General features: G+C 49.7%; 1 protein-coding gene across 12 annotated transcripts in view; it reads left to right on the plus strand.

Moving 5' to 3' along the window:
* Window positions 1-7,679: 7,679 nt before the first annotated feature.
* CHD3 (chromodomain helicase DNA binding protein 3) overlaps window positions 7,680-21,678 on the plus strand; it is a 28,294-nt gene continuing 14,295 nt past the window's right edge. For 6 of the 12 annotated variants that reach the window (XM_037987836.2, XM_037987841.2, XM_037987837.2 and 3 more), the window contains exons 1-12: window positions 7,680-7,970; window positions 12,584-12,696; window positions 13,516-13,686; window positions 13,884-14,008; window positions 16,218-16,501; window positions 16,736-16,866; window positions 17,077-17,227; window positions 17,377-17,570; window positions 17,893-18,126; window positions 18,315-18,518; window positions 20,359-20,570; window positions 21,235-21,366. In XM_037987836.2, the coding sequence (XP_037843764.1) occupies window positions 7,694-7,970; window positions 12,584-12,696; window positions 13,516-13,686; window positions 13,884-14,008; window positions 16,218-16,501; window positions 16,736-16,866; window positions 17,077-17,227; window positions 17,377-17,570; window positions 17,893-18,126; window positions 18,315-18,518; window positions 20,359-20,570; window positions 21,235-21,366 (2,228 nt within the window). In that variant the 5' untranslated portion in view covers window positions 7,680-7,693. Of the gene's footprint in view, window positions 7,971-9,921; window positions 9,977-11,691; window positions 12,016-12,583; window positions 12,697-13,515; window positions 13,687-13,883; window positions 14,009-16,217; window positions 16,502-16,735; window positions 16,867-17,076; window positions 17,228-17,376; window positions 17,571-17,892; window positions 18,127-18,314; window positions 18,519-20,358; window positions 20,571-21,234; window positions 21,367-21,678 lie in introns of those variants that run through there. The other 6 variants (XM_037987838.2, XM_037987847.2, XM_008010224.3 and 3 more) reach the window with 4 other exon arrangements.

The following is a 21,678-nucleotide window of genomic DNA, read 5'->3' on the forward strand; positions in this document are numbered from 1 at the left end:
GGCCTTGCTAGTTCTGCGGTATAGTTGTTATAGTTAATAACAGTAATATATGTGACCATCAGTTTCACATATTAGTGTCCTTTAAAACTCTAGGACATCTCATTGACTTAGAACTCATGTAGTATATAGAAGAACACTAGATTGGAAACTGAAAGATAAAAGTTCAAGCCCTGGTTCTGTCTCTTAACTACTAACTTGATCTTAGGTAATCCTTTCAATATCTAGGCCCCAGTTTCTATACCTATAAAATTAGATTAAAGTGATATTTTCTAAAATATGTACCTATATTAGTAGCATGCAAGATGCTTTTACTTTTATTGATTTTTATTTTAATAATTATTGCATTTTAAATTAGGAAGAAAAACATAATGACAGTATCAAATGAAAGATTTATGGATATTATTTCTAGCAATATAAAATTTATTTTTTTTTTTTGAGAGGGAGTCTCGCTCTTTCGCCCAGGCTGGAGTACAGTGGCACGATCTGGGCTCACTGCAAGCTCCGCCTCCCAGGTGCACGCCATTCTCCTGCCTCACCGTCCTGAGTAGCTGGGATTACAGGTACCCGCCACCACACCGGCTAATTTTTTTTTGTATTTTTTAGTTGAGATGGGTTTCACCGTGTTAGCCAGGATAGTCTCGATCTCCTGACCTCGTGATCCGCCCACTCTGGCTTCCCAAAGTGCTGGGATTACAGGCGTGAGCCACTGTGCCCGGCCAAAATTTAACTTTTAAAGAACATTCATTTAAGTTAAAGAAAGGTGAGTGATTTAAAGAAAAATAGTATGCATATAATGGTATAGCTGATATATTAATATGGCAAATCATGATTGCGATATATGAAGGACTGAAGTTTCCTCCTTGATGAAATCAAGAACAGGTTAGATTAAAGCAGTAGATCCTAGACTTTTAGATTTTAATGATCAATAAAATGTAAAAAAAAAAAAAAAGAAGTTAGTAATCAACATGGGGTTGCTGACTTTTCATTGTGCTGAGTAAGGACATTAAGAACAACAAAGCTCATAATCCCAGCACTGCAGGAGGCCGAGGCAGGTGGATCACTTGAGATCAGGAGCTCGAGACCAGCCTGGCCAACATGGTAAAACCCTGCCTCTGCTAAAATTCCAAAAAATTAGCCGGGCGTGGTGGCAGGTGCCTGTAATCCCAGCTACTTGGGAGGCTGAGGCAGGAGAATAACTGGAACCCAGGAGGTGCAGGTTGCAGTGAGCCGAGATTGTGCCATTGCACTCCAGTCTGGGCAACAAGGGCGAAACTACGTCTCATAAAAAGATATTTAAAATTATTTAAAATGTTTTATAATTATAAAAGAAGTACAAGTTGAAAATTTTCAGATTGTACAGTCAGTATAGAGTCATTTTCTTATTCTTTTTCTCCCCCCTCCCCACTAAAATCAACTCACATTCTGCCATACACATCTATCTCCGCTTTAGAAAGGAAGTTTTTAACATTATAAATATGTATATGTATATATATTTAATAATATGTAACATTATAATTTGTAACATAAATACAAGCATATATACATATATTATTCTGTATAAATATACTATATACTATATTTATTCTATATAAAAATATATATTAGAAATATATCCTCTCAGAATAAAGGACAGACTTCTCCAGGAAAGGACATGTGGCAACGTTTCTTAGCCATTTGAGAACCACTGATTTACAAGACCTTCCATCTCTAAAATACTATGATTAGGTCTAGACTATCCTGAGTATTTACATGCCTTTCATTATTATCACTAACCTATATATTTCAAAAGACAATTAGGAATCTCTTTAACATCTCCTTGGGTAGAAAATCATAGATTGCAAGTGTTTTTCTCAGTCTTTTCTTTTTTTTTTTTTTTTTTTTTTTTGAGACGGAGTCTTGCTCTGTCGCCCAGGCGGGAGTGCAATGGCCGAATCTCAGCTCACTGCAAGCTCCGCCTCCCCAGTTTACGCCATTCTCCTGCCTCAGCCTCCTGAGTAGCTGGGACTACAGGCACCCGCCACCTCGCCTGGGTAGTTTTTTTGTACTTTTTTAGTAGAGACAGGGTTTCACCTGTTCGCCAGGATGGTCTCGATCTCCTGACCTCGTGATCCGCCCGTCTCGGCCTCCCAAAGTGCTGGGATTACAGGCTTGAGCCACCGCGCCCGGCCTTTTCTCAGTCTTTTCATCTGCTTGTTATATAAGTGCCTGTCTGTACTCTATTACGGATTACCACTGGCTCCCTACATCAGAGTTTTAACCTGGGGTCCAAGACTTCAGGGTATTTGTAACACCATGAAAACATATGTGACATTTTGTGTGTGTGTGTGTGTTTTTTTTTTTTTTTTCCCTGGGGAAAGTTTCTAACTCTCTCCGATCCTAAAAGGTTAGAAACTAGTGCTTTAGATATGTTTCTTGCTTTTACGTTAAATAAATAATCCTATTCTTGGCTTGAGAGTCCCTTAAAAATTTTTCTTCATTTGCATTTCACAGCTGAATATTTGAGTTCTTTGTTCTCACCTTAATAGTCTTCTCATTAAAACCAAAAAATATTCTCCTCTAGCAATTAATCATAAGGAATTTAATTTTTTTATTTAATTTTTATTTTTTGACGTACCAAAAGACAGAAAAAGGCAGAGACTGATGCCCCACAATGAAAGTGACAGGCAGGGAGACAAGCAGCTAGAGACAGTGAGACACACAGGCACAGATAAAAGGCCTAAGGACAGAGAGACTAGACAGGCAAAAGAAATATAGAGAAACCTGGAAACACAGGAGAGACACAAGAACTGAGCAGACAGAGAAGAGGGATGGCAGAAAAATGGGCTGGCAGGCAGGGAATGGAGACTGACAGAGAAGGCAGTCAAAATCACCAAAAGGGGTGCAGACAGGCAAACAGAGAGAGAGAGAGAGAAGGGAAGACAGATAAAGGAAGAAAAAATAAGGTAAGAAGGAAGACAAAGTGATAATGGTGTTTTATACAACATAGTGCTTTATAATTTATAAAGTGCTATCACATACATTATTGCAGGCAGACAGGGAGAATCCAGCAGACAGATGGGGTGATGGAAGGATACAGGCCAATCAGACAGAAGAGAGGGGAGAGGGCCAATCAGAAAAAGAGGCTACAATAGAGACCAAGACAGACAGATAAGAAGAAAGAACCAAGAAAAGAGAAGTAAGAGAGGGAAAGAGGGAAAGAGTGGAGAGACACAAAGATAGAGGCTGAAACAGTTAAACTCAGGAAAACAGGCAGTAAAAAAGCAGAAATGAAAGAACAGTGCATTGTGTGTACAAGTTTTATTATCATCTTTTTCAAAGAGACCTGGTTAGAGGCTGTGTCTTTGTCTCCTTCAAAGAGTTATAAAATGTCTCTAAGGTGGCATGTGAGTGGAGCCAGAAGGCTGGATGAAAAAGGAAAAAAGTTTTAATCAGGAGAAAGCTTTTTAGACTAGGAGGAAGACAAACTTCTTAGGCCTAGGTCAACAACCTAAAGGATCTTAGATTCACATGACCTTACATAATTCATACAGACTGAGAAAAGCAGGGCAGTCCTCTCTCTACTCTGTGTGCATGTAAGCTCAGCTTACTGTTACTTATTAACTGTGCCTATGGTACTTTTTAGTACTACCGGTGCTTTCATGCCTTCTCCAATACATATTTCGGTGATGAAGGGACCAACAAAGCTGTCTTGCTGTCATCAGACCACTTCCCATGCAGAGCAGACTACATTTGGAGAGAGTAAAGCCTTCCTGAGCACTCCTCAGGTACTGGTAGTGAACGCATGCAACCAGCAACTAGTCAATCCAAAAGACAAGTGCTTTGGGTAGCACTTGGCAGAATCCAAAAGACCAGAGATGGCAAGCCCAGCCAAGTTAGTTAGGAGTACTGACAGACTGACAGAGGAAGGAGCATCCAGAAAAACTGGAAGAAAAGTAGGGAGGAGTACAGCAAAACACAAGCAAAAGCAAGCAAGCAAAAAGACTTATGTATGTGTAGACTCTTCTCTGGAGCAGTATCCAGGAAATGTCAAACAGTGGCTGCTTCTGGGGAGAGGAACTCGGAGACTATGGGAGAAGGATGGGAGAGAGGCTTACTTTTCACAGTACACTTTCTGTACTTTTAAAATGTTGTACCGTAAGTATGCACTACCTATTTAGAAGTTGACTGGGAAAAAAGAAACAAAAGAAGAGAGAAAAGCAAGAAGAGATGTGGACAGCAAGAGCCTGCCAAGCAGACAGCAAAAAGGCAGGAAGGCAGCGAGAGACTGGGAAAATGGCAAAAAGACTGAGGCAGGCAGACTGTGTGAGGAACCAGAAAGACAGAAAAAGAGATAACTGAAATAAAGGCAAACATGAGAGAAGGCAGGGTAGGGGGTGTGGCAAGAAGTTAGATAAGACTCTGAGGCAAAGGAGTTACTGAGAGGTTTAGGGAAGAGAGACTATCCTCATTGACGGATGTTGGCAGAAAAGAAGCAAAGGAAGAAAATGCTAGCAAGTACGAAGACTAAAGAGAAAAGCCTGAAACGGTGGGATAGCAGCAAATGGGGTAGACAGGCAAGAGAGATCTAAAGGGAGGCAAGGGAAAAGGAGGAACTTAACAGGCACAAATAAGAGAAGGAACAAGCAGAAGGGCAAGAGAAGAGGCAAACCAAGATGGGGAGCTGTGGCAGGGCCTGGAAGGTAGACAAACCGAGAGATGCAGGCTAAAAAAGTGATAGAGACAGGCAGGCGGGGAGACAGATGGCTAGAGAGAGAGTGGTGGGCAAACAGCCAGAGAAGCAGACAGACAACCAGAGAGGAAAAAGAGGCTGCCAGCCAGTCAGGGAGGAGCAGACAGGCAGGCAGGCAGAACCATAACAGGAGCAAGCAGGTAAAGAGGCAGAAACAAGGAGAGAAGAAGAAAAATCAAGAGGTCAGTAAAGAGAGAGAGAGAGAGAGAGAGAGAGAGAGAGAACAGGGAAGAGATGCAGACAGGCAAAAGGGAGGATGGACAAGGAGAGGGAGAATAAGGCAAATTAGCAAATCCACATGCAAAGCACACTCAAGAGAATGACGAATGTTTGTACAGGGATGCACACAGCCACCTTGAGCCACCCGCACCTGCAGATCATGGCACATGTGGCAGGCAGAGGCTCTCAGTATATAGAGAGGGCACGGAGGCAGAGAGGCTGCAGCGCACATGATGCGCAGCGTGGCCCACATTCACGTGGAGACGCTCTTCCCATACACAGTACGACCCACAGACACACTCAGAAGGGGCCAGAAAGAGGGGGAGTCAGGCACACATGAGGAAGAGCCACACACAGTCAGAGACTGGAAGACAGAAGCAAGCAGAAAGAAGACAGAGACGGAAAGTCACTTAGAGGTGACAGAGCCTGAGGGTCCGAGGGATGAGAAGGATAGTCTCAGTTAAAAACAGACATAAATAGAGATAAGTCCACATATAGAAAGAGGGAGATAACCAGATAAACTAGTAAAGAGGGACAGAGAAAGAAGACAGGAGAGCAAAATTGACTGGAAAACTAGAAGAGGAGGAGGAGTTAGACTTAGTACAGAAATGATGTGGGAACTGAAGCAAGAGAATTCCAAAGGCCAGGTTGAAAAAAAGAGATAGAAACCAACACCCAATAAAGTGCATTAGTGTGGGGAGTGGAACATTAATAAAGAACATTTTAGCTTCATAAACAAAAATGTGCGTCATCTTCCCAGTCACTAATACTTTCTGGTTGCTGCCCACCTACCCCTCCCTCTCAGGGTGCTCTTGAGCACTGCAGAAGATGGGCGGCCAGCAGTTACACTGGAGAGGTAAAGGAATAGCCCAGAGAGAAATGATTCCACAGGCATGGAATGGGAAGCAAGGGAAGGGGCAAAGGGAGATCAAAGGAATGGGAGGAAGCTAGAGTAAGAAAGGGTCAACAACAATGTAAGAGGGTAGAACTGAGCTATTTGCCCTCCTTCCTTTGCTCCATTTGGCAAGGATCATTTTCTGTCTAGCCCTCTCTGAGCAAATCTCTGTATGAGAAAGCTACTTTGGGACTCCTTTCCAACTGTCCAATTCCTGGTACCACTTTACCATAAACACTGGGGTACAGTTGGAAATCACAGGTCAGAAAGTTAGATGAAAACGCCTGGGTATAACCCCTACCTCTGCTTTTTCTCAGTTCCAGCTCCTTTCTCTTTCACGGTACCTCAGTTGCTTCTACTTTATCGGATAGTGTTGGAGATCATGGAGGGAAGGCAAATATACTGAAACGGAAGAAAAAAGAACATAATTTCATGATCTTCAGATTTGACTCTTTCATCTTTATCCTAAACATTTGTTCTATTTACCCCCAAATTAATCTCTCAAGTCAGTTGAATTTTACATTCTAGCAATTGGAGGAGGGGAAAGCGAGGGAAAGGGGTAAAAGAGTAAAGATAAAATTTACAACAATTATAAATCACTGAAAAGGCTGGGTAAAGGGGAGAATCAAACATGGACTCCTTTGAAAAAAACTCAATCATCGTATCTATTCATATCTCTCCCCCAAAAGTCACCAGGATTTCTATCACTTTTTTTAAAGAAAGAAGAAAAAAATCCAGTCCCGCTTCTCATTTAAAAGATATGTACACAATTAAATGCGTTGTGACTTCAATGAGGTATGTAGAAACAGAGTTATATATAAACATATATTTCATCTTTTTCCTTTTCAATGCCTGAAGGGGAAAAAAACCTTCACATCAAACCACTCCCTTCTGAAGTATTCAAAAAAAAAAAAAGCTTTTCTTTAGAGAAGGGAGGTGGGGAGGAAGAGACTAGTAAAGAAAATAAAAAAAATTAAATCTAGTTGGACTAGTATCTAACTAGTTAACCTTTAACAATTTATGCTGATGTCAGACTGAGCATGAGTACTGATTAATGCCCCCCCTCAAATATTTTTTATAAGGGGGGAGTTAGTCACAGCAGCCATTTTTGTTTTATGCAGAAATCCTTCATGCCCCCCCAACACACACACACACACACACACACACTTCAGTACACAAGGAAAATATCTCTATTAATCTGTGCACTAATCAGTTATGAAAAAGGAGAAATTTGTGGGTTTCTGGGTAGAGGCTTGGAGATGGGGGTGTAACAGGGAGGCGAATGGGGGGGTGAAAAATGAAATATTAAGCCAGCCATTTTGTTTGAAAAGGGGATTTTCCCCCCTCTCCCTTTCTTTATGGAGGGGGTGGCGGTGCTGGAGGGGGGGTTGTTTTAAAAATAATTTCAAGGCGGCCATCTTAGTGCCTCAGCTCTGAGAAATATTTCTGAGCGCCCCCCTCAGAATTTAAATATATTTAAAGCAACGGAGAGGGGGGCAGAGAGAAGTCGAAAACTTTTATATATATACATATATATATATATTTTAAATCCCCCTTTCTTGTTCTCTTGGGAGGAAAGAGAGAAGGAAAAAAAGTCTTTCCTCAATTTTTTCCAAGACAATTTTTGGGGGTGGTTTGGCCCCCCTCCTCAGACGGCGGCCCCGAGGGTGGGGGTTTCGGAGGGGGGTGGCCCGGGGGTTTGGGGGGCTGGGGGAGGCGGTGAGGAGGAGGAGGACGCCGCCGCCGAGGAGGAGGAGGAGGAGGAGGAGGAGGAGGAGGTGGTGGTGGTAGCGGTGGGGGAGGCGGGCGGGCGGTGGGTGGGGGGGTGGTGGGGGGGCCAGAGCCACAGGATGGCTTCCCCTCTGAGGGACGAGGAGGAGGAGGAGGAGGAGATGGTGGTGTCGGAGGAGGAAGAAGAGGAGGAAGAAGAGGGCGACGAGGAGGAGGAGGAGGTGGAGGCGGCCGACGAGGACGATGAGGAGGACGACGACGAGGGAGTACTCGGGCGCGGGCCGGGCCACGACCGGGGCCGCGACCGCCACAGCCCCCCCGGCTGCCACCTCTTCCCGCCGCCGCCGCCGCCGCCGCCGCCACCGCTGCCCCCGCCGCCGCCGCCCCCGCCGCCAGGTAAGCGGCCGCCCCGACTCCCCCCCAAAGCCCGAGTGGGAGCCGCGGGCGCGCGAAGCCGGGCGGGGGCGAGGCACCCACCGCGCGGCCGAGCCGAGGCGAATCCGGAGCGCGAATCCGGGGCTCGGGCCCGTGGCCCCGCGGCGGTCCGGGCGGTCCGGGCGGGCGGTGGCGGCTGCGACCGCGGGGCCAGGCCTCCTCCCCTCCCCCGCCGCACCCCTCCCCCGCCGCCGCCGCCGCCGCCGCCGCCGCCACCGCCGCCGCCGCCACCCCGGCTGGAGAGCGCTGGGCGCGAGCTGCGCGCGCGGACCGGGCCACTCGGTCGCGGCTTTCGGGGGAGGAGGAGGAGGAGGGTTTTTTTTTACCCTCGGCGGGGAGGGGGTAGGCAGGAAACGGCCAAGGCGAAGCCAGGGCCCCCTCCCTGGCCGAGCGAGGGACCGCGGAGACCCTGGCGGCCGGACGGCGGCGTGGGGGAGGGGCGCGTGGGGGAGGGGCGGCCGCGCGAGCGCCCCTCGGGCTCGGGCCCCGGTGGGGTTGGACCGAGGGAGAGTGGGGTTTCCCCGCCCGGAGCAGCTGACCGGCCTGCCCCCTCCGCTCAGGACTTGGGCAGGCAGAGTGGGGACCGTGTCCATCGGACCCCCCCTCCACCCGCGAGGACTTAGATGCCCGCCAGCTGAGGGGCGTGCGGTGGCACGCGAGGGAGGGGTCTTGTGAATGTTTGTGGGCTGCTGATGAGTAGGGGCAGGTGGTGGCTACAGTCCACGCAGAGCACTTCCTGGAATAAGACTGGAGCTCGTCCCCTCGCTCCCCCAGCCTGTGCAGGGGACAGCAGTCCCTTAGGATTGGGGAGCGGAGAGGAGAGTGTCTGGGGAACCAGATGCCCCCAGCTCCACCCCCTTCATCTCGCCGGGCCTCTGGGCTCTTTTGTGTCAAGTGCGGTGGAGGGGGGGTCCCTCTCCTGACCCCGTCAGTCTGGGGTGGCCAAGCTGCCCAGCTGTGACTCTCACGTGGCTGCCATTCACTGTCACTCACTCTCTCGCTGAAACCACCCACTCCCTGAGCACGCTGGGGGGCGTGAACTGCCCACCCAGCTGTTCTGCAGCTTGACCATCACTCAGCACCCGTCCCCCGAGGTGACAAGTCACCCGGCGGCACTCTCTGGGCGGCGCTCTCCAGACCGCTGCGCCGCGTCAGGCGCCCAGCGGTGTCCCCCTCAGACCACCCTCCTAGTGGAGTGATTTCTAGTCTTCTTTGGGATAGGTGAGCATCTGGGTGTCCACACCCCCCGCCTGGGCAACGGCAGGGGGACGTCCGCACCCCCGGGCCTCTGGCTGCCATGCGGCACAAATGCACCAAACTTCAAAACGGCCAACACCGGGCTCTTTGTAAAACTCATATTGATCCGTGTGGCTTCTGTGGCAAACGTTCCTGTCTAGCCGAGACGACCTTTGGGGGAGCGGGGGGTGCTTTCTTGTGGGTCAGGGAGGGATGTGCGTCTCCTGGAAACTGGATAAAGTCTCCCCGTCCCCCAAGCTTGTCTGAAAAAGGGAAAAGTTTTGAAAAAGTTCTCCCAGAGAGCCCCCTGCCTTGGCAGGAAGGGGAGGAATGAGGAGTTGTGGGGAGAGGGTGCCTTTGGGGTTGCCTCCGGCAGAGGCGCTGAAAAGAGGAAAAGAAAGGCCGCCAGGTCCTGCCAGGGGCTTGGCAGCGCTCACCTATTTGTATTGGGACTTGGAGTCTGGGGTGGGGTTGGGTGGGTCTCGGATCTGGGTACGTGGGGGAGAGAAGCGTGAAAGGATCTGAGGTTGAGATGGGTCTTTGTGTCAACCTGGCCACCGCTTTCCTTCTTGGCTTTCTGAATAGACCAGAAGAAACGTCAAAGGCTGCTTACATTTTACATCTGAAATGAAAACCCACCTCCCCTCTCCCCCTGGGCAATTTTTATCTCCCTTTCAGCCCTCCAAGTCGAATGAGTGACCCAGATACACCCCCTCAGATGACTTTCGGAGGTAAAACTTCGGGAAAATATTTTTAGCCCACTCATTATTTCTGTCTACCTAAGTGTGGGGAAAATAACCCTCCTCTAAGGCAATGTGTTCAGGCTGCCCTCGCTCTTCCTTGTCTAGAATATGCATTTGTGCACAGGAGAGGTTTCCATTGTTTTCCATTCCGACTGCTTTGATTCTCACCATTTTGTTTTACATTCTTACTCAAGACCAATTTTATCCCTTCCCCCTCTCTCCAGTCTCCTTACATTGTTAAACGTTTAAAATAATAGCAGTCGTGTTGGTGGGGGAAGGGAGCAGGAAGCCAAAAACTCATTTCTTCTCCCTCCCCCTTCTGGCAAGTCGAGAGAAATAATATAACATAATATATAGATGTGATTCCTTGGGGGTGGGGGTGGGGAATGATTGTGGGTGGTGCGGAAAATTCTGGTAGTTTCTTTGCAAAAGGTCTGAAAATACAAACCCACCCCCTGCCTGCAGTACGCATGTGCAGCAGACCTATTATGGTGGTGCGTTGTGGGGGAGGGAGGGGAATTTGAGAAAAAATAAATATATGTGTGAGAGATTGATGGTGAGATTAGAAGAAGAGAGGGGCGGGCAGGAGGCGAGGCTTCGGTCGAGACTCCTCCCGCTTGCTCGGGCGGCCAGGCTCCGCCCTGCGCCCTCCGGCCCCCGCCTCTTTCCTCCCTGCCTCCCTGAGATCCGAGCCGGGGATGTGGGAGAGTCTGGGCTCCAGGCCAGCATTGAGTGGCTGCTGAGACCGAGGTTGGGACTTAGATTTGCTTTATTACCCGTCCTTGCTTCTCCTCGCCATTCTCGCCTTGCCTCTCCCGCCACCGACGTCTGCCCAAGTTCGGGAACCTCCCGCTGGGGTGGGGAGTAGAGTGAACGGGCTTGTGCACCACCCCTGGCTGGTGGTGGCCAAGGCCGTGTCCCTGATCCTTAGCCAGTTGGCCTGCCCTTGCCACTGCCCCGGCAGCCTCCGTTTCCATGTTCAAGTCAACCGAAGTCCCTGGGGCCAGGGGGAGCCGGCTGCTGGGGCATGGCGCCTTCCTTGCTGACTTCCTATTACAGTCCCCATTCCGTTTCACACCCGGGCTCTGGGCAGCCACCTCCCTGCACACACGCACACAGTCCTAGAGTGTCTTCCTGCACAAGGGGACACAGGATGCTGTAGTTAGCAGGAAAGGTGGCACTGAAGGAAGGAGAGGCTCCGACTCTGAGGCAGTGGAAACGGAGGCCTCTGGTGTTAATTGTGGCTAATTTTCCGTTGGCTGTTGAGGGAGGGAGAAAGGATTGTGTGTCCTAGAGCTAGGGGCTGGGCCAAGCCCAGGCTTTCCCGTCCTGCGTTGGCTGCCTCTCTCTGTACTAGACAGGTCTGGCTGGTTAGTCTAGTGCTTGGTAGGGGAGGGAGGCGAACCAGAGCCCCAGGGCGCCAGGTCTGTGGGGCATCCTGTCTTCCTTTATGTGGGGTAACTCTCCATCCCCCAAGCCTTCACAGAGTGAGTGACACCTTCACAGATATGGGGTGGGGGGACATCAGGGAAGAGCCTGCCTGGGGCCCTCTGATAGAGACATCTGGGGAGAAAGCCAGGGACCTAGCCCTGCCGAAGCAGGTACAGGCCCTCCTCTGGGTTTGTGGGCCTGAGTGTGTGTGGGTGGGTGCGCGCGCGCGTGTGCTTTTGAGAAGGCATGTGCTGGGTGTGTCTGTCTGCGCCTATATCTTTGTTTGGGTCTCCCATACTGCCTATAGATGAATGGGTCAGGATATCTGGAACAAAATACGGAGGTGAAGGGTGAGATGGGGAAACAAAGGGTATGGCCCCCAAGTTCTCAGAGGGAGCGGGGAGATGGGAATGGAATTGAAGGTAGGTTTTAGGCTACTTGGGAGGAGGAATGTTTAGGTAATTGTGGAGACTTTCTCCTGTCGAATTAGGGTGTGATGAAGGAGGCAGACACTGTGATCCTGTGGGCAAGAAGTAAAAATGACCAGCTGAGGATTTCTTTTCCTCCAGGACTGTGTTGGGGTGACAGGATGCCTGGTAATTATCCGAGGAAATGTAAATAGAGGCCTCCCTCTTGGCAAAAGGATGTCAGGGCCCCAGGGTGTTAGTGTGAGAACCCAGGTGTCCACCTTTGGCTCTCCCTCCCCAGCATCTGGCTTAGGGAGCTGCCAGCTTGTGTCTCCCCACTCCAAGTGCTGGGGTCAGGCCAGGCCAGCAGCTGGGCATGGCTTCCCCAGTTCCTGGGCAGGATGCCAGCTGGCGAAGTGAGGGGGAAGGCAGGAGGAGCCCTGGCGGTGACTGAAAGGACCTGCCACAGTCAGAGCCCATGGCCTGGAGCCTGGTCCCTTGTTAGTAGGAAGGGAGGGAGGGGAGTGGTTTGGCTGCTCTTCTCTTCTGACCCCTGACCTCCCATTCAGAATCAGAGCATCCCAGAGTACTCGAAACACTTTCTGTTTGCATCCAGTGAGGGGAGGCAGGGCTTGGAGGAGTTAATGCCCCAGTTCCTAGAGAGCGGGAACTGCCGTGGTGGGGAAGGGGCAAGTTGAGGGGCCTCACAGGCTGGAAATCTAGAGGCTTAGGTTTTCTGATGCTTTTTGCTTCAAAGATAAGGATGACATTCGGCTGCTGCCTTCAGCATTGGGTGTGAAGAAGAGAAAACGAGGACCCAAGAAGCAGAAGGAGAACAAGCCAGGAAAACCCCGAAAACGCAAGAAGCGTGTAAGTGTCAAGAATTCCTAACTCTGTGGCAAGGCTCAGGAGACCCATTCTCAGAGACCTACATTTTCTCTGGTCCTGATTACTGGTGTGGGGGTGGGGGTCTGAAGCCAGGGAGGCTTGATCCCCTGGGCCCCCCAATTCCCTGCCACTGTTGGCCTGTATCTCAGGGATCTGGGACCCTAACTTCATTCACTGCAACCTAGTGAAGAGCCTTGTTATCAGCGTGACTTGCCTCAGCAGCAAAGAGAAGCAGTTGAAAGCACAAGCTCCGGAAGAAGACTGTATGAATTCAAGAGTCCAACATTCCTCTGTCTAGGATACCAGGCCATTTATTTGGCTCTCTGTGCCTTAGTTTCCTCATCTGTAAAAGTAGATAATGGCCGGGTACAGTGCTTCACGCTTGTAATCCCAGCACTTTGGGAGGCTGAGCCGGGTGGATCATTTGAGGTCAGGAGTTCGAGACCAGCCTGGCCAACATGGTGAAACTCCATCTCTACTAAAAATACAAAAATTAGCCGGGCGCAGTAGTACATGTCTGTAATCCCAGCTACTCAGGAGGCTGAGGCAGGAGGATTGCTTGAACCTGGGAGGTGGAGGTTGCAGTGAGCTGAGATCACACCACTGCATTCCAGCCTGGGTGACAGAGCAAGACTCCATCTCCAAAAAAAAAAAAAAAAAAAAAAAAAGGGAGATAAAAAATTAGTTACTATCACATATGATTGTTGTGAAGATTAAAAGAGATAAGATATGGTATGTGCTGAGAACAGTTTCTGGCAGTGGTAGGGATGAATAAATGTTATTTTTATTTCTTTTTCTTAGGACAGTGAGGAGGAATTTGGTTCTGAGCGAGATGAGTACCGGGAGAAGTCAGAGAGTGGGGGCAGTGAATATGGAACCGGACCAGGTCGGAAACGAAGAAGGAAGCACCGAGAAAAAAAGGAGAAGAAGACAAAGCGGCGGAAAAAGGGGGAGGGAGATGGGGGGCAAAAGGTGAGTAGAATTAGGGAATGAGAGGAGAAATCCGCATTAAAGATGGGCATGAGGAGGGGAGGAATGGAGACTGGACTGGAGAATGGAGCAAGAAGCAAGAAAGCCCAGGGAAGCTGGTGGGTTGGTAGACAGGCACGTGTAGGGCCTGGAATAGGGCCTGGAGGAGCACCTACCTCACCAAAGCCCCTCTTCCGCAGCAAGTGGAACAGAAGTCATCAGCAACTCTGCTTCTGACCTGGGGCCTGGAGGATGTGGAGCATGTGTTCTCTGAGGAGGATTACCACACACTCACCAACTACAAAGCCTTCAGCCAGTTCATGAGGTGCGGTAAGACTGGGGAATCCTCGCTAATAGACACTTTTAATTTGAGGGAGGCCCTGGACCCCTTGGAATCTGATGAAAGCTATGAAACTGCTCTCCAGAGAATTCACGGCATATACACACCCAATTCCACACGTCATTTCAGGGAACTCTTGGACTCGTAAGGATCCAAGAACCCCAGTTAAGACCTCTTCACTGTGGGGCAAGGGGTGGAGGGGCGATCATGATACCAGTGCTGGGTTAGAGAACTCTTTCGCAACAGAATGAAGTGAGGACAGAATATAGTGAGCCCTCCGCTGCCCCAACAGCTCAATCTTCTGCTCTGTGACTTCTCTCTAGCTGGACCTGAGAGATACCATCAGTATTCCTAAACTTCCTTTGCTCACTTAGCAGGTCCTGTGCCCCTTCTTTAGGCTGGTAATAATGGAGGGTCCATTGCTGGCCGTGGGACCTGAGCTTCAGTGGCTCCTGAAGAAGGGTAGAGAATAGTAGAGTAGAAAATAACAGAGATGGGCCGGGTCCGGTGGCTCACGGCTGTAATTCCAGCACTTTCGAAGGCCAAGGCAGGTGGATCACTTGAGGTCAGGAGTTCAAGACCATCCCGACCAACATGGCGAAACCCCGTCTCTACTAAATACAAAAAAAATTAGCTAGGCGTGGTGGCACGTGCCTGTAATCTCAGCTACTCAGGAGGCTAGGCAGGAGAATCGCTTGAACCCAGGAGGTGAATGTTGTAGCGAGCCAAGATCACGCCACTGTGCTCTAGCCTGGGCAATGAGCGAAACTCCATCTCAGAAAAAGAAAAGAAAAAGAAAACAGTGCGGACGTATTTTTGGGGAGGAGGCACTTTAACATATCAGTTCAGTGCTCTGGAGGCAGCTGCTGAGGTTCAGATCTGGTTACATTTTGGGCAAGCAACTTAACCTCTTCAATCCTCAATTTTCTCTTCTATAAACTGGGAATAGTAAGATATACCTCATAGGAATCTGTGTGGGTTGGGTGGGATAGTGAATGGAAAGCACAGTACAATCAGTGCCTAGCCCCTAGGGAACATTCAGTAACTGATGACTGTCATTAGTAATGTTGTCTCACCCACCTCACTGCTGAACATGGGGCTTTTCTCAGCACCATGGCTCACCCGTGTCAGCACAAGTGTTTAGCACCCCACCCCAGAGCAGAACCAGCTATCTCTTTCACACTTCGTCCTACAGAAGCCCATCTTCAGGGCCCATGGAACTTACTAGTAAAATGCAGAGAATCATAGCAACTCAAGGGTATTATTATGAGGACGAGATAAGGTATAATGTATGTGAAAGTGTTTTATGAACTGTAAAGTAGTATACAAAAGTAAAGTATTTTTGTTAATTTCATCTTAACCTTTTATGTTTTTCAGTTTTATTTTGCTGTTTTTTTATTTTCCTTTTTTTTTTTGAGACGGAGTTTTACTCCGTCGCCAGGCTGGAGTGTAGTGGCGTAATCTCGGCTCACTGCAACCTCTACCTCCCAGGTCCAAGCAATTCTCCTGCCTCAGCCTCCCGAGTAGCTGGGACTACAGGCACGTGCCACCATGCTCCGCTAATTTTTGTATTTTTAGTAGAGACGGGGTTTCACCATGTTGGCCAGGATGGTCTCCATCTCTTGACCTCATGATCCGCCTGCCTTGGCCTCCCAAAGTGTTGGGATTACTGGCATGAGCCACCGTGCCCGGCCTATTTCCCTTTTTTTAAAGACAGGGTCTCATTCTGTCATTCAGGCTGCAGTGCAGTGGTATGATCATAGCTCACTGTATCCTCCAACTTCTGGGCTCAAGTCATCCTCCTGCCTCAGCCTCAGGCGCCACCACACCCAGCTAATTATTTTTTTTATTTTAATTTTAGTTTTTTGTAGAGACAGGATCTCGTTTTGTTGCCCAGGCTTATCTCACAGTCCTGGGCTCAAGCGATCCTCCTGCTTCAGCCTGGGATTACAGGCATGAGCCACCGTGCCTGGTCTGAATTTCTTTTTTAATGCTTTTTTAAACCTTTTTTTTCCCCACTTTTTTAAAACTTATTTTTATTTGTTTAGTTTCTTAAATGGCTGTTTTTCCTAATAGGACATATTCTCACCACCCAGGAATCCTAGCATGTACATAGATTTAATTGATGAGGGGAGATGGCAGTGTTCCCAGACCATCTGTGAAGGGTCCGAGTTTTCTGCTTCTGTATTTACAGGCCCCTGATTGCTAAGAAGAATCCTAAGATCCCAATGTCTAAGATGATGACCATCCTTGGGGCCAAATGGAGAGAGTTCAGCGCCAACAACCCCTTCAAGGGGTCAGCAGCTGCTGTGGCGGCGGCAGCGGCAGCAGCAGCAGCAGCTGTAGCTGAGCAGGTGTCAGCTGCTGTCTCATCGGCCACCCCCATAGCACCCTCCGGACCCCCCGCCCTTCCACCACCCCCTGCTGCTGATATCCAGCCCCCACCCATCCGAAGAGCCAAAACCAAAGAGGGCAAAGGTAGGGAACTCTCTTCCAACAACTATCATTTCACCTTCCAAACCACATGTCTTCACATTAGAGTCTGGAACTCTCGCCTTCCCAGCCCTGATTGCCGGAGGAGAGATGCTTTCCAGGAAGTGGGGCTTAGTGAAACCACAGCCCACAGAGGAGTCCAGAGGCTCCTGTGACCTCCATTATTCCAGGATATCATGACCTCTCCTTTTTCCTCTTCTCACCCGACTCCTCATTCAGGTCCAGGCCATAAGAGGCGGAGTAAGAGCCCCCGAGTGCCTGATGGACGCAAGAAGCTTCGGGGAAAGAAAATGGCACCGCTCAAAATAAAACTAGGGCTGCTGGGTGGCAAGAGGAAGAAAGGAGGCTCGGTGAGTGACCCGTCCCTGTCTGCTAAACACCTGGGGGCCAAGGATCCAGAGACAGGGATCCGTGAGGGCCAAGGATCCAGAGACAGGGATCCGTGAGGGCCAAGGATCCAGAGACAGGGATCTGTGAGGGACGATGGAGCAGGAAGCCAAAGGCCTGGGGAGGGCGTGGAATGAAGTCTGCCTCACTGACGGCCACGGGGCTATGGGCAGTATGTTTTTCAGAGTGACGAAGGTCCTGAACCAGAGGCTGAGGAGTCAGACCTGGACAGTGGCAGTGTCCACAGTGCCTCAGGCCGGCCTGATGGCCCTGTCCGCACCAAGAAACTAAAGAGAGGCCGGCCAGGAAGGAAGAAGAAGAAGGGTAAGGAGTGTTGACTGCGTGTGATCCTGTCAGTGGGCCGTCCTCTCATTCTTATTTTCAATTTTGACTTATCTCTTCAACCCTTCTCCCTCTCTCTCTCCATCTCCCCCTGCCCCACTTCCTTATCCCTCCACCGGGGTATATGACAGTCCTGGGCTGTCCTGCAGTGGCCGGGGAGGAGGAGGTTGATGGCTACGAGACGGATCACCAGGATTACTGTGAGGTGTGCCAGCAGGGTGGGGAAATTATTCTGTGTGACACCTGCCCTCGTGCCTACCACCTCGTCTGCCTTGATCCTGAGCTTGACCGGGCTCCCGAGGGCAAATGGAGCTGCCCTCACTGTGTGAGTACCTAATGCCAGCATCTGATGGCCCTGAGGAGCCCACCCATCTCTTTCCCCCTTGGTTTCACTTACCCTCTTCCTACCCCCAGATGGCTGGACTTCTTAGTAACAGATGTCCAAGTGTCTAGGATCCTAATGTATTCCTTTCTCCCACACCTTTGCTCCCAGAATCAGCATTTCTGAAACTGGAGTGTCCTTTTCTTTAGTTCCCACCAGTCTTCTCTGCACTTCTAGGATTCAGGTGTCCTGTCTTTGCCTGTATCTTCCAGTTTCATTCCTTAACTTCTGCCATCTGTCTGTGTGTCTGTCCTTGGCCCCCTAGGAGAAGGAGGGGGTCCAGTGGGAGGCCAAGGAGGAAGAGGAGGAATACGATGAGGAGGGAGAGGAGGAAGGGGAGAAGGAGGAGGAGGATGATCACATGGAGTACTGCCGCGTGTGCAAGGACGGCGGGGAGCTGCTGTGCTGTGACGCGTGCATCTCTTCCTACCACATTCATTGTCTAAACCCTCCCCTGCCTGACATTCCCAATGGTGAATGGCTGTGTCCCCGATGCACAGTGAGTGGAAACATCTCCCCTCTGTATTTACTGTCGGGCCTGATCCCTTCCCCCATCCCTGGGGCCTACATGTCCAGCTTTTCCTTTCTCTGCACTCCCTCACTCTGTGGGACCCCTATCCTGTCATCTAATGATGGGTTCTGTCTGCCTCTTTTTTTTCCTCCTCCTTGTACGTGTCCATCCCAAAGTGCCCTGTGCTGAAGGGTCGAGTGCAGAAGATCCTGCATTGGCGGTGGGGGGAGCCGCCTGTAGCAGTGCCAGCCCCTCAACAGGCAGACGGGAATCCAGATGTCCCAGCCCCGCGTCCTCTTCAAGGCAGATCAGAGCGAGAGTTCTTTGTCAAGTGGGTGGGACTATCCTACTGGCACTGCTCCTGGGCCAAGGAGCTTCAGGTACTAGGACCTTTGCTTTCCCTCTCCCCCATGACCTCATTTCGTGCCATCCTCTCCCTCTCTTACTCCTCTGTTTGCTGGGTTCCCATACCCTTCATTTTCTCTCGTTTCAGGCCTCTGGCCTTTATACCCTACTTGCTTAGTTTCCATCTGTGGTTCTTTTGGTCTACAGTCCTCTTTCTCTCAGTCTCCATTAGCTTTCTTCCCTCAGATATAGCATAGCCTTTCTTAACTTCACGTCCTTCGTTATCTGTTTTTTTCCATGTTTTATAATATTCCTGGATGGGCATAGTGGCTCACACCTATAATCCTAGCACTTTGGGAGACCAGGGCAGGAGGATTGCTTGAGACCAGCCTAGGCAACATAGTGAAACCCCATCTCTATTAAAAAAAAAATTATCGGCTGGGTGCGGTGGCTCACGCCTATAATCCCAGCACTTTGGAGGCCGAGGCAGGCGGATCACCTGAGGTCAGGAGATCGAGACCGTCCTGGCTAACACAGTGAAACCCCGTCTCTACTAAAAATACAAAACATGTAGCCAGGCATGGTGGTGGGCGCCTGTAATCCCAGCTAGTCGGGAGGCTGAGGCAGGAGAATGGCGTGAACCCGGGAGGCGGAGCTTGCAGTGAGCCAAGATTGTGCCCCTGCACTTCAGCCTGGGCAATAGAGCGAGACTCCATCTCAAAAAAAAAAAAAAACTCAATGTTTATAACCCCATTCCCTATCTCCTTTTGCTCATAACAGCCCCACCCAGGCCATGGCTTCTGAAACTGTTGCATCTATTTCATTTTATTTATTCTGTTTTGGCTTTGACTCATTTGTCTCTGATCCATCCTTTTTCTTTTTTTTTTTTTTTGGGACGGAGTCTCGCTGTGTCACCCAGGCTGGAATGCAGTGGCCGGATCTCAGCTCACTGCAAGCTCTGCCTCCCGGGTTTACGCCATTCTCCTGCCTCAGCCTCCCGAGTAGCTGGGACTACAGGCGCCCGCCACCTCGCCCGGCTAGTTTTTTGTATTTTTTAGTAGAGACGGGGTTTCACCGTGTTGGCCAGGATGGTCTCGATCTCCTGACCTCGTGATCCGCCCATCTCGGCCTCCCAAAGTGCTAGGATTACAGGCTTGAGCCACCGCGCCCGGCTTCCATCCTTTTTCTTTCTTTCTTTTTTCTTTTCTTTTTTTTTGAGATGGAGTTTTGTTCTTGTTGCCCAGGCTGGAGTGCAGTGGCACGATCTTGGCTCACTGCAACCTCTGCCTCCTGGGTTCAAGCGATTCTCCTGCCTCAGCCTCTCGAGTAGCTGGGATTACAGGCGCCCGCCACCACACCCGGCTAATTTTGTATTTTTAGTAGAGATGGGGTTTCTCCATGTTGATCAGGCTGATCTTGAACTCCCAGCCTTAGGTGATCCACCTGCCTCAGCCTTCCAAAGTGCTGGGACGCGCCTGTTATTCTCTTATTGCCCAGGCTGGAGTGCAGTGGCACAACCTTGGCTCGCTACAGCCTCCACCTCATGGGTTCAAGCGATTCTCCTGCCTCAGCCTCCTGAGTATCTGGGATTACAGGCGTGTGCCACCATACCTGGCTAATTTATGTATTTTTGGTAGAGACAGGGTTTCTCCATGTTGACCAGGCTGGTCTTGAACTCCTGACTTCAGGTGATCCGCCCGCCTGAGCCTCCCAAAGTGCTGGGATTACAGGCATGAACCACCGCGCCCGGCCAATCCATCCTTTTTCATAGCTCCCTTTCCCTGTCCCGTTCCTCCTGCTGGCCTCTTCCGCGTTCCCTGTTGTCCTCTGTGAGTGTGAGGCCTGTCTCTTCCCCATTTTTCTGTGCCCTATCAGCTGGAAATCTTCCATTTGGTTATGTACCGAAACTACCAGCGGAAGAATGACATGGATGAGCCCCCGCCCCTGGACTATGGCTCCGGCGAGGATGATGGGAAGAGTGACAAGCGTAAAGTGAAAGACCCACACTATGCTGAGATGGAGGAGAAGTACTATCGTTTTGGCATCAAGCCAGAGTGGATGACTGTCCACCGTATCATCAACCACAGGTGAATCCTTGGCCCTGGGAAGTAAGACCTGGTATATGACACTATTCTTACCATGGTGATGGCCTCATGTTAGTATTTGCTGATTAACCAGGTAATTGATCTAACCTTGATAACCTCTGCTGCAGCTCCAGCCTTTCTGGCCTTGTTTCCTCCAGGGGAATGGGAGAAAACAGGAGGAAAGTTCGGCCAGGCAGTGCCTCTTTTGTCATCTCTAGTGGCATAAGACATAGCACATGAGTCTGGGGATGAGGGCATGAAAGCGAAACATGAGAGACATAATTCATCCAGACCAGTGTTTTGAATATTTCTTCTTCATGGTACTTATTACTGCCTAAAGTTACGGTATTTATTTAGTTATTTCAATGCTGTCTTCCCCACGAGACTCTGAGTTCCATGAGGAAAATACTTAGTGATTAGGTGAACAAATGATACAAGGAGGGATCTCCAGGAATGTTTTGTGATAGTTGATTTTTAGGATACCATCCTGAGAAGGTTAGGCTGCCAGGTTAACTATTCTCACGTCCCTTCCAGCGCCCACTGTTGAAGGTTGGGTGACAAATTTTGTGTGTTTGCTGGTAATTGCGTTTCTCAGGCCTTCTTGCTGTTTGTGATCTGTGCAATTTTTTTTTCCTCCTGCTCCTCCTTATGGCCTCCTGCCCCACAGTGTGGATAAAAAGGGGAATTACCACTATCTAGTAAAATGGAGGGACTTGCCATATGACCAGTCCACGTGGGAGGAAGATGAAATGAATATCCCTGAATATGAAGAACATAAGCAAAGCTACTGGAGACACCGGTGAGGGAACGAGCCTGTGGATTCGAGGGATTCTGAGGATGAGGGCATGAAAGCTAAAACTCCAGCATAAAATGAGGGTATAGAAGGGACTGATTCAACCTGGAGTTCAGGGCAATGGCCACCTGGGCTGGGTTGTTTGAGATGGGCTTGCTAAAGAGGTAGTGTAAGGAACAGAAACAAGATCTGGCTGAGTAGTGGAGAAGAGAATGTTCAAGAGTGGGGAGGGCTGGTTCTTGAGGTGAAATCCAAAGGGCAAGGGTAAAAAGCCTGGGAAAATGGAAATATGGGAAAATCTAGGTCATGGACAGTGGG

Source organism: Chlorocebus sabaeus, chromosome 16 (genome assembly GCF_047675955.1).
Source record: "Chlorocebus sabaeus isolate Y175 chromosome 16, mChlSab1.0.hap1, whole genome shotgun sequence".
Lineage (NCBI taxonomy): Eukaryota > Metazoa > Chordata > Mammalia > Primates > Cercopithecidae > Chlorocebus > Chlorocebus sabaeus.